We start from the raw sequence: 11,525 nt of genomic DNA, 5'->3' as shown, positions 1-11,525 counted from the left end.
TTTCGAATTGACTGGTTTGATCTCCTGGCAGTCCAAGGGACCCTCAAGAGTCTTCTCCAGCACCACAGATTGAAAGCATCAATTCTTTGGCACTCAACCTTCTTTATGATCCAACTCTCACATCCATCTCACGTCCCCAGTCACATCAGTTTACACAGCATAAGCTTTTTTGTGTTGCTAATCTTTGATTCCTATTCCCTCCACACCAGCACTATCCAATCAAAATATAGCAGCAACTGCCTAAGTACTTTAAAATTTTCTAGTAGCTACTGTTGCTACGCAACAAGAGAAGCCACCCCCAACGAGAGGCCCCGGGCACAGCTCCTAGAGGGTAGTCCCCGCTCGCTGGAGCTAGAACAATCTCTCAAGCAGCAACGAAGACCCAGCACAGACAAAAATAAAGAAAGTAAATTTTAGAAAACTAAAAATCCGGTGACTATTTCACACCTACAGCAGCATCTCCACTAGAATGCTAAATTTTCATTTGGAATTCTAGGTCTTCATTTTAGAGCCTGTAAAACTTAAAAGAGTTGAAAAGGTGGATTCAGGTAGCCGGCTGGTTCCAAAGGAACTTAAAACTTTCCCAGTAATTGAATCAAGTGTTGGCATTTATGCTGAAACTCACTGAAATTAACTAAACAGTGAAAGCCAGTTCTTTAACCACACACTGGCCACGTTTTAAGTGCCCAATAGACACCGATGGTTGCTGCTGTTTGGGCAGTGAAGATCGAAATGGATTTTAATCTGCTTCAAGCCCACTGGTCCTCCCCCAACCCCATATCCCACTAGTCTGGCAGGAAATGCCTGTCACTTGCAGGCCCCATTTCCTTCTACAGGGGGATGACATAACTTAGCTTGAAAATACCAGGAAAAAGAGAAATGTCCAGGCTGCTGGTCCATGGGGGCTACTTACTGCCTTTTTTTTTTTTTTGGCTGTGCCAGGTCCTAGTCGCCACACTCAGGATCTATGGTTGTGGCATTTGAGATCTTAGTTCCAGCATGGGGTATCTAGTTCCCTGCCCAGAGGCTGAACCCAGGTCCCCTGCACTGGGAGCATGGAGTCAGTCTTAGCTGCTGGATAGGGAAGTCCCATGAGGGCTACAGTCTTAACTTCTGCTCCTTTGACATTCACTGAGAGCCCCCCAGCCCCAGCCCCTGTCACTGTGAAGTGTCCAGGAGATGCCCCAGTAGTGGTCCCCACAGTCCACAGCCATCTCCCCAGCTCACAAGTGGGCAGGCTGTGGCCTCTGTAGTTCTCCAGGCTCCAACGCTCTCACCCCTTCCCAAATCCCTGTCCCCGTTGTCCCTGCTTCGGGGTGGACCCCCACCCCTGGTGTTGGCCTCTCTCGCCCCCAGGAGAGAAGCAGGAAGGGGAGATACTTTCAGCAGGCAGTTTTCCTACAGAATCCCCCATCGCCCTTGATAAGCGGAGAAAAACCACTTCTCTTCAGGGAATATAATCTATGCCAATGTGGTTTTAGTTATTGAATGAAACAGGGGTAACCCCTCCGCCCTCCACCCTCAAGTTGGTTCAGAGCCAGTCTGAAGGCGTTTCCTGAGTTTACCGGGTAAAACTTGGGGGTGAATTTCCTAAGGCAGGGTCCCTAACCTCCAGGATCTAATGCTCGATGATCTCAGGTGGAGCTGATGTGATAATAATAGAAATAAAATGCACAATAAATGTAACGCGCTTGAGTTATCCTGAAACCACCCTCCCTGCACCCCACACCCGGTCTGTGGAAAAATTGTCTTCTGTGAAACTGGTCCCTGGTCCCCAAAAGAATGGGGAGGGCTACCCTAAGGGCTGGGACACACGCCCCTGAAAATGTGGTCAGGGCCGCTTTGGGCCTTAGAGCAGATGACATCTGTAAGCAGGTGGCCAGCCTCCACTGTGTCCAGGAGATTTAAGATTCTCTTCTTAGCTCCGTCTATGGGAGGGGGAGAGGCTTGCTCTTCCAGTTATGCAGTGAGAGGGGTACTTGGGGCTGGCGTGGCAGCATCTCATCCCCTCCCCAGTGATGCTCTAAGCCTTCTCTGGCTGAGGCTGCCCCTCAGCTGCAGGTGGGGATGATGGCAGATGGCTCAGGTGAGGGGCTGTGGACCCAGGTGTATCCTGAACCCCCATGACCTGTGTCCCGAGACAGCACACCCATCCCTCAGCTTCTGTTTCTGTTTCTTAATGTGCATGAAGGAGGCTGCATGGCAGAGAGCTCAAGATGCGGGCTCTGGATTTAGATGCCTGGATTCGCTGCCACTTTGCTATGTGACTTTGGGTTAGCCAGTTGACCTCTCTGTGCCTCCCTTTCCGCCTTCATAAAATTAAGCATAATTACGGGGACCTCGTGGGATTATTGTGACGATTAAAACTAGTTGGTATGCATAAAACTGTTACGAAGGCACCTAGTAAAAACTGATATATAACTGTTAGATCTTTTTGTTTTTAATCATTATTATCCTGAGATGTGTGTCTTTCAGCATCTACCTTCCGCTTTCTTTCCAGCTCTCTCGTGCTCTGTATCTGTCCATCTCTGCCCATTTGTCCATCTCCATCTTTCCCAGAATCTGTGACCTTGCTGCTGCAGCTAAGTCGCTTCAGTCATATCCGATTGTTTGTGACCTTATGGACTGTAGCCCACCAGGCTCCTCTGTCCATGGGATTCTCCAGGCAAGAATACCAGAGTGGGTAGCTGTTCCCTTCCCGAGGGGATCTTCCCAACCCAGGGATTGAACCCAGGTCTCCTGCATTACAGGAGGATTCTTTACCTGCTGAGCCGCCAGGGAAGCCCTTCTCACTCTCTGTCTCTCCCTATACCCTTCTGGGGTTTTATTTCTCTGCCTCTGGTCCCAGTCTCTTTGCCTATCTCTGCAACTCGTGGTCTCTGCCTCTCTCCACCCTCAACCCCAGCCTGGGTTCTCACCCATGGAGCCCCTGTTCCAAACCCTTCCCACTTGCCAGGCTGGAGGCGTCTCCATGATATGACCTAACCACCCCCCCCCCCCCTCGCCCAACCCCGCCAAACACAGACACACTCACTCTTGGATTCATCCCCAAATAACTGGGTCACCTCTGCCTAACCTCAAGCAGGACAGGACAAGAGGTGAGGCCGCAGAGCAGGGTAGAAGGATTCCGCATCCACCCCCTTCTCCCTCATTCCAGCCGCCCCAGCCCTGTCCCTCCCTCTGGCTCCAACCCCCCCTCCTCCCACTGCCCAGACCTAAGTCACGTCTGGGCAGCTGTGAGGTCTGAGCCCACCCTGCACCACCCACCCACCCCCACACACACACCCCTTCTGCTGACCTCCTCCATGTTCATGGTCAAAGCTGCAGGTCCCCGGAGCAGAAGGGTCCGGGGTCTCTGTGCCCCCAGGTGACCAAACACCGCAGGCAGGTAGAGGGAGACAGGGTCGGAGAACCAGACACTAGGGAAGGGCCAGACACATAAAAAACAGAGGGAATCGGGGCCTGAGAGAGACGGAGGGAGGCCCAGTCATCCCTCAGCATCACCTCAACTGTCCCTACAACCCCTCATCAGGGTGGTCCACACCTGCTTCTTGAGTGATCTCATCCAACCCCATGGCTCTAAACACACGTCTCCTCAGGTAACTGCTCACCGTGCCTCACCCACCCCGACCTCTGTCTGTCCCCTGGGGCTCATACGTCCAACCGCTTGGCTCCCGATGGGCGCCCTCAGTTCAGCCCTTCTCCCCCACACCCCCCAGCACCTCTACACAGATGGCGCCACAAATGTGACCGCCAACAGACCCAGGCGGAGACACCCTCCACGCCTCCCTTCTCCTCCCTCCCCACCGTCCACCCATCGATCGGGTACTTGACTCCCCGTCCCTCCCCTTTCTCTTCTCCCAGGGGCCACAGCCTCTCCCATCCGGGGGTCTGTTGCCACCTCCCACCTCCTCGCTGGTTTCTCCGCTTCCATCTCACCCCTACTCCCATCATTCTCCATGCGGAATGCTTTTTAAAAAGAAATCAGATCACACCACTCCTATCTCATGCTTAAAAATCCAGTGCACTGAGGGACTTCCCTGGTGGTCCAGGGGTTAAGATGTCACCTTTTTAATACCGAGGGTGCAAGTTCGATCCCTGGTCGGGAAGCTAAGACCCCGCATGCTTTGCAGCCAAAAAAATAAATAAAAACCGAAACACAAAAGTGAAGCAGTATTGTAATACATTCAGCTAAGACTTTTAAAATGGTCAACAGCAAAAATAAAAATAAAAAATAAAAAATCCATTGCATTGAAAATACACCCAAACTCTTTCCCCTTGCATGCAAATCTCTCAGGGATTGAACCCAGGCCATCGCAGCGTAAATGCCAAGTCCTAACCACTGGACAACGAGGGAATTCCTCCAACTTCTCTCTCTTTTTCCTGCCAAGTTCGCTGCCTCTCAGCTTTAAAGTCCCCTCCTCCGAGACGCCCCGACACCCCCTCATTTGCAGTCACCCCACCTGGTCCCAGTCCCTCTCTAATATCAGCCAAGTTCTCTGCACACACATGACTACCAGATATTCACTTGTCCCTGCATCTTTTTCTGTTGGTCGGCCTCCCCCGCTGGGACATGTACCCCTGAAGCATCGAAATGTGCTTGTCCCTTCCCGCAGCTTGGAGCCTCAGAAGGGCACAGGTGCTCTTTGACTAGCAAAGGCTTCATCCTACCCCCCACTCTCTGGGTGCCCACAGCATGCCTGGCTCGGTGTCCATTGCATTCCCCACCTCCCCACCGCAGAGTCTTTTGGAAGAATTTTGAGACAGAGGAACAATGATCACCCTGACTTTACAGATGAGAAAACGGAGGTTCACAGGGGTGCAGTCACGTGTGCAAGGTTCCAAAGGCAGAATGTGCTGCTGGGAATTTGAATCGGGGAGGTTCTGCTGGGGAAACACAGCTGGGAGAGGGAGGAAGGGAAGATGAGAGAGATTTAATGAGAGGGAGAATAAGAGAAAAAGAAACAGAGAGTGTGTGTACATGTGTGAGAGAGAGAGGGAGGGAGAACCGGAGAGAGGGAGAGGAGAAAGCTGACAGGCCACCAAGCAAGAAGGGGGCAGTGAGACCGGGGTCTCTTGGCCCCTCTGGCTCACTGAACTCAGCCTGGCACCAGGCAGCCTGAGAGCTCTGAGCTGCAAGCTGGCAGCACCTCGCCCCAGGAGTGTGTCCCTAGGGGGCAGGCCAGCCCAGCTGGGGATGTTTATAAGCTCCCCAGGGGGCCCCTGCTGGAGGCAGCAGGCAGGAGCCCAGCCCAGTGTAGGATCCCAGAGTCCAGAGGCAACCATAGGATCCCAGAGCCCAGAGGCAACCAGGTGAGTGTTCCACCCACTACTCCCCTAAGAGCAGTCTTCATGACCTACTCTCCGTACAGCTCCGTGTCCCTGTGGCTCTCGGCCTCCGGACCTTAGGTCTTCAGGTCTGTTTCCCCCAAATAGGTCTCTAGTCAGGAGGGTCTCTCCAGTCCTCCCTGTGTCTCCCCTGGTCTATTTGCCTGAATCTCTCTCTCCCGGACTCTGACTCTCAGCCAGTCTCTGATGTTGCCTCTTCGCTGCATCCTTGAGGGCCCTGTCTCCATCCTCCTACGTCTCCCAGTCTATAGATGGAGAGACAATTTCTCCATCTCTTCCTCTCCACCCACTACTCTCTCTCTTTCCACTTCTCTCTCAGCCTCTCAGTCTCTCCAGGCTGTGGGTCTCCAGGCCATGAGCTCAGACACTGCGATGTGTATGTGTGTGGGTCAGAGAGGGGGTGGTATACATCTTTGTCTGTCCAATAATATCCTGGGGGAGGGGGAGCAGGAGTGGAGAGAGAGACTGATGGAAAGACTTGGTTCCCTAGAGACTGACCCTCATACAGGTGCTGAAGGATGACCACAGCAGGAAACCCCTGGGGCTGGTTCCTGGGGCATCTCCTCCTCGGTGTCACAGGTATCTGAGCGAGGTGTGTGTGTGTGAGATTGTGTCTGAAGCTTGTTACTGGGTGGGCACGACTCAGGGTCCTCCAGGACCTGACTGAAGCTGCGTGGGTGACAGTACGGTGTGACGGTTGCTGTCTGGATGCACACATGTGATTTCTTGTATCACAGGGTGTTTGCATGGGTGCCACCTGGGTACTGGCATGTGTGTGGCTTTGCATGTCTCCGTGTGCAGTCGTACCCATAAGAGTCGGTGCATGATTGGGGAACGGGTTTGACAGTCTATGCCTCTGGATACCCTGCTCAGTGACAATGCTGAGAGGACCTGAGTGATGAGGCTGCAAGGACCTGTGGAGCCGGAAAGTGTGAAAGTGTCAGTCGCTTCAGTCATGTCCCGTGCTTTGCGACCCCATGGACTGTAGCCCGCCCTCCCCCCACACCAGGCTCCTCTGTCCATGGGATTCTCCAGGCAAGAATACTGGAGTGGGTAGCCATGCGCTTCTCCAGGGGATCTTCCCGAACCAGGGCTGGAACCCGGATCTCCTGCACTGCAGGCAGATTCTGCACTGCAGGCCTTGCCTGGGGTACCTCTGAAAGGGAGATTACGATTCTAGGGGAGTCACCCATTGCTGGCAATCTGAGCCTGCTTCTTGGGTCTCCAATCCTGAGAGGCCCCAGGGACCCACATGAGGACGGGGTTGCTGTGTGAGCCGGCTGTCTGCTGCCCTGGGGGGACGGGACTGAGCCAAGTTGGGCGAGACACCGGGGCTACAGATACTGGCACTGCCTCCCTGAGCGTCTTCCTCTGTCTCCCTTGCCTCTGCCACCTTGTGTGGAGGGGTCTGCTCGTGCTGGGAGACTGAGGCCCCAGAAGTGCACAGGCCTGCCGTGGTGCTTGTGTGTGTGTGTGTGTGTGTGAGAGAGAGAGAGAGAGATGGAGTGTGGGTCTGGGAGATGGCTGTAACGAACTCGAAGCTGAAACTTCCCCGACAAGAGACCCTACCTCTGTGAACCCAAACCCACCCCAAGGAGCCTGATGCGTGGAATTAAGGCCCCACACTGTGACTCCGCCCCTAGGACTCTCACTGCCCGCAGGATCCCTGACTCCATCCCTGCGGTTCTAACCACACCCGCCCACCGAGAGGTGTAGTCCCATCCGACCGCCACACACCGCAGTGCACTGTGACCCCGCCCCCAAGAGCCCTAGTCCCGCCTCCTGTCTGTCTCCCAGCTCTGACCACGCCCCCGTGCACCGAGACCCCGCCCCCAACCCCGCTCCCGCAAGTCCGGCTTCCACCCTGAGCCACGCCCCCTCACCGCGGCAGAAGTCCCTACCACCCAGTCAACAGTGGCTACGCCCCCTAGAGCCATGGCCACGGCCCCAGGAGTTAGTGTCCTGCATTCTGGGCCTTTGGCCCAGTTCTGACCACGCCCCCACGCCGAGCCCCGCCCCCAGGGGCCCCGTTTCGGCTCAGAGCCGGGTCCCCCAGCCCTGCCTCCGCCCTCAGGATCACTCGCCTGGGGCGGCAGCAGCCGTATCATCAACGGCGAGGACTGCCGCCCGCACTCGCAGCCCTGGCAGGCGGCCCTGTTCTTGGAAAATGAATTTTTCTGCGGGGGCGTCCTGGTGCATCCGCAGTGGGTGCTGTCAGCTGCGCATTGCTTCCAGAAGTGAGTGCAGGGCGCTGGGGTGGGAGGTGCGGAGAGGAGGGACAGGGACGGGGCTTGGGTCCTAGGGAGGGTCTGGATGCACTGTTAGGGGCTTCATAGGTTCAGTCTCCGGGTACTAAAAGGAAGGTTCTGCGAGGGAAGCGGGAGTTCTTGCTTTGGAAAGACTCAGAGTCCTGGGTTGACATCTCAGTTCCATTGCTGAGTATCTAGTAAATTAAGGCAAGTTCTTGCCTCTGGATTATTGCTTGTGCACTAGGATTTGAAATCATGACTGGGTAGTGCAGAGCTTAGCCAGGAAGATGAGGGTGGGGCAGGGGGCCGGAGATGGCGTTGTGGTTGAAGACAAGAATGGAGATAATGGCGCGGCTGCCACAGAACTAACCTGTCCCCACACTACCCCCGCACCCTCGACCCCCTGGCCCTCAGGTCCTATACCATTGGGCTGGGCCTGCACAGTCTTGAGGCCGACCAAGAACCAGGCAGTCAGATGATAGAAGCCCACCTCTCCATCCAACACCCAGAGTACAACAAACCATCTTTCGCCAACGACCTCATGCTCATCAAGTTGGAAGAATCGGTGCCCTCGTCTGATACCATCCAGGACATCAGCATCGCCTCCCAGTGCCCGGGCGCCGGGGGGGATTCCTGCTTGGTTTCCGGCTGGGGTCGGCTGGTGAATGGTGAGCTCCGGAGATGGGTGTGTCTGGTCTCTCTGAGGGGTTCTCCGCCCAGCCAGTAGAGGCTGATCTGATGCTCTGCGTCCCAGGCAGACTGCCCAAAGTGCTCCAATGTGTGAATATCTCACTGGTGTCGGAGAAGATCTGCAGTGAACTCTATGCTCACGTGTACCACCCCAGCATGTTCTGCGCTGGCGGAGGCCAGGATCAGAAGGACTCCTGCCATGTGAGAGATGGGGGAAGGGAAGAGGGGAGAGGATCCAGGGAGAGGTGGAAAAGGGAGGGGACAGGGACCCCGTGGTGTGAAGAAACAGAGATATGGGAGAGAGACTGGAAGAGAAATAGACACGGGAATAAAGAGAAGCAAGGAAAGTGAGAAATAGAAATAAAGACAGATGTAGTAAGGCAGAAAGAGACATACACACATGCACACCCGGAGAGAAACAGATACATTGACACACAGAGATGAAATGTAAAGTGAAATAGGATAAAAACTCAACATACAAGGAGGTGCCGAGATGCACAGAGACTCCGCGAGTCATTGAGACAGAGAAGTAAGCTATAGTGGGAGAAAAAGAAGGAGAGACCCAGAGATGGAACAGCAGCAAACGCGAGAGAATCGGCCAGCTGTTAGGACGTAGGGAGCCAAATTAGGTGTGATCAGGGCTCTGGAGTGGAACCTTTAAGGAATATGTTGCCATCTTTTGCCCTCTCTCCTGTCTTTGCCTCTCTTCATTTGGCTCCTCTCTGATCTCACATCTATCTCCACTTCTCTGTGTTTTGTTTGTTTTTAATATTCATTTATTAGTCTGTCTACTGGCCTGACCCGGGTCTTAGTTGCAGCGCACAGGATCTTCGTGCAACACGCTGGCTTCTCTACTTGTGGTGCTCAGGCGTCTCTCTAGCTGTGGCACATTAGTCGGTTGCCCCACTCTAGTTAGTCACCCCACCGCATGCGGGAGCTTAGTTCTCCGACTAGGGGTCGAATTTGTGTTGCCTGCCTTGGAAAGGGGATTCTGAACCACTGGGCCTCCAGGCGCGTCCCCACCTCTCCGTGTTTTGGATTCTTTATTCTCTGTCTCTCCACAACAGGGTGACTCTGGGGGCCCCCTGGTCTGCAACGGGTCCCTGCAGGGCCTGGTATCCTTTGGACAAGCCCAGTGTGGCCAACCCTACGTGCCAAGCGTCTACACCAACCTCTGCAAGTTCACGGACTGGATACAGAAAACCATCCAGGCCAGTTAACTCCTGCGACTGGGATTCATGAAATTGAACCCCAAAATATAAGCTGCTGAAGGAATTCAGGAATCTGGGTTCCCAGTGCCTTCCACCCTCAGACTCAAGAGTCTAGACCCCCACCCCCAGCCCCCTCCCTCAACCCCAGGAGTCCTATCCCATCAAGAATCTTTTCCTGTACACGGTGCCCCCTAGCGGCATGATGTTGACACCGCCTTATCATTGGTAGAGAAAGCTGATTTTTCACCGTTTTTGTCCCTTCCCCTAAGCCCTGAAATAAAGTCTAAGAGAGTACCAGCTCGGTTCAAACTGTCCTCCTTGCTTCCTTTCCCATCCAAGGGATTCCAGCAAATAGTTTGCCTTCTTGGTGCCTCAGTTTTTTCATCTGGGAAATGGGACCCTTGACCAGGAGAATCACAGGATCCCCATGGAAGAAGACATACCTGAGAGGAGGTTAAGAGAAACTGATTCTGTGGATGTTGTCCAGTTTCTGAAAAGTCGAATCAGCAAACAGCAAATTAATGGGGTTTCCTTATTTTGTTTAATCAACTTTAGTTGACTTATTTTGGTTCTTTGGTGCATTTTAAGAATTTTTCACTTGTGGTTGCCTCAGGACCCACCTGCTGTAGCTGGAGACTGGTGGCAAGAATCTGGGAGGCAGGGGTAGGGGAGTCTGAGGACGGAGAGAGGGGCGAGTTAGGACAGAAAGAGAGAAGACTGAAGGCCCAAGAATATAAGGAATTGTTATTATACTAAATACAATGGGGCTTCCCTGGTGGCTCAATGGTAAAGCATCTGCCTGACAATGTAGGAGATGCAGGTTCAGTCCCTGGGTCAGGAAGATCTCCTGGAGAAGGAAATGGCAACTCACTTAGTATTCTTGCCTGGAGAATCCCATGGACAGAGGAGCCCAGTGGCAGTCCAGTGAAAGTCCATGGGGTGGCAAAAAGTCGGACACAACTTAGAGACTAACCAACAACAACTAAATAGAATAAAAAAGATAAGAATTTATATCCAGGAATGTCTTCATAAATAAACTGTGAACCTATACTTAAGGAGATATTCAAATTTCTCTGTATCTCTTCAGTATCCTCAAATATATAAAGTAAATGATGAGATAACTAAGAGAGACAAATCCCCACTCACGATAGAGGACTTGGGGAAATCCCTGGTGGTCTAGTGGCTAGGACTCTGTTTTCACTGCTGATGGCTCAGGTGCAAATTCAATCCTTGGTCAAGGAACTAAGATCCCACAAGCCACTCGGGGCGACCAAAAGTAAAAAAAAAAGATTTTGAAAAACGTAAAGAGGACTTTAAGGAGCCTCTTAAAAAATAATAGAACAAACAAGATAAAAGTGGATAAGGACATATATGATTTGAACAAAGTGATTAACAAACTTTATTTAGTCATCATATATAGAACATTGCACCCAGTATCTGAATATACAACCTTTTCAAATCACACATATCTACTAGAATGGCTAAGACTAAAAAGAAAGACAGCATGGTGTATTGGTTGTATGTAGAGCAGCAGTAATTCTCACATATTTCTGGGGGCGGGGGAGTATAAAGTGGTACAACTGCCTTGGAAGACAGTTTGGCAGTTTCTTAGAACATAAACATATGCTGTCTACCCCATAACCAGCACGTCCACTCTTAGGTATTCATGTAAGAGCAATGGGGAAAAAAAAAAAAAAAAACAACCTCCCACGAATGTTCATAGGAGCTTTATTCATAGCAGCCAAATTGGAAGCAACCAAAATGTCCATGAAGGAGTGAATGGGCAAACTGAACTATTCACACAATGCAAAACGCTACTCAGTAATAAAAAGCTGACGTATTGATATATACAACAGTATAAGTGCATCTCAAAATCAGTATGCTGAGTAGAGACTTCAGTAGCGATCCAGTGGTTAAAAAATTCCAGAACCACAGACTCTCAGTTATTCCAGAATCCTAGGGTCTCAGTCATTCTAGAACCACAGACCTTCAAAATCTCTAGATTATCAGACCTTCAGATTCTAGA

General features: G+C 52.3%; 1 protein-coding gene across 1 annotated transcript; it reads left to right on the top strand.

The window, feature by feature from the left end:
* Window positions 5,868–9,791, top strand: KLK4 (kallikrein related peptidase 4). The gene is made up of 5 exons (XM_018062888.1): window positions 5,868–5,928; window positions 7,424–7,586; window positions 8,013–8,266; window positions 8,353–8,489; window positions 9,356–9,791. Exons 1-5 carry the CDS (start codon window positions 5,868–5,870, stop codon window positions 9,506–9,508), a joined length of 768 nt encoding a protein of 255 aa, XP_017918377.1. The 3' UTR covers window positions 9,509–9,791.

Source organism: Capra hircus, chromosome 18, assembly GCF_001704415.2.
Source record: "Capra hircus breed San Clemente chromosome 18, ASM170441v1, whole genome shotgun sequence".
Lineage (NCBI taxonomy): Eukaryota > Metazoa > Chordata > Mammalia > Artiodactyla > Bovidae > Capra > Capra hircus.
The sequence above is the reverse complement of the archived record's forward strand: the minus strand, read 5'-3'. Positions and strand labels throughout refer to the sequence as shown.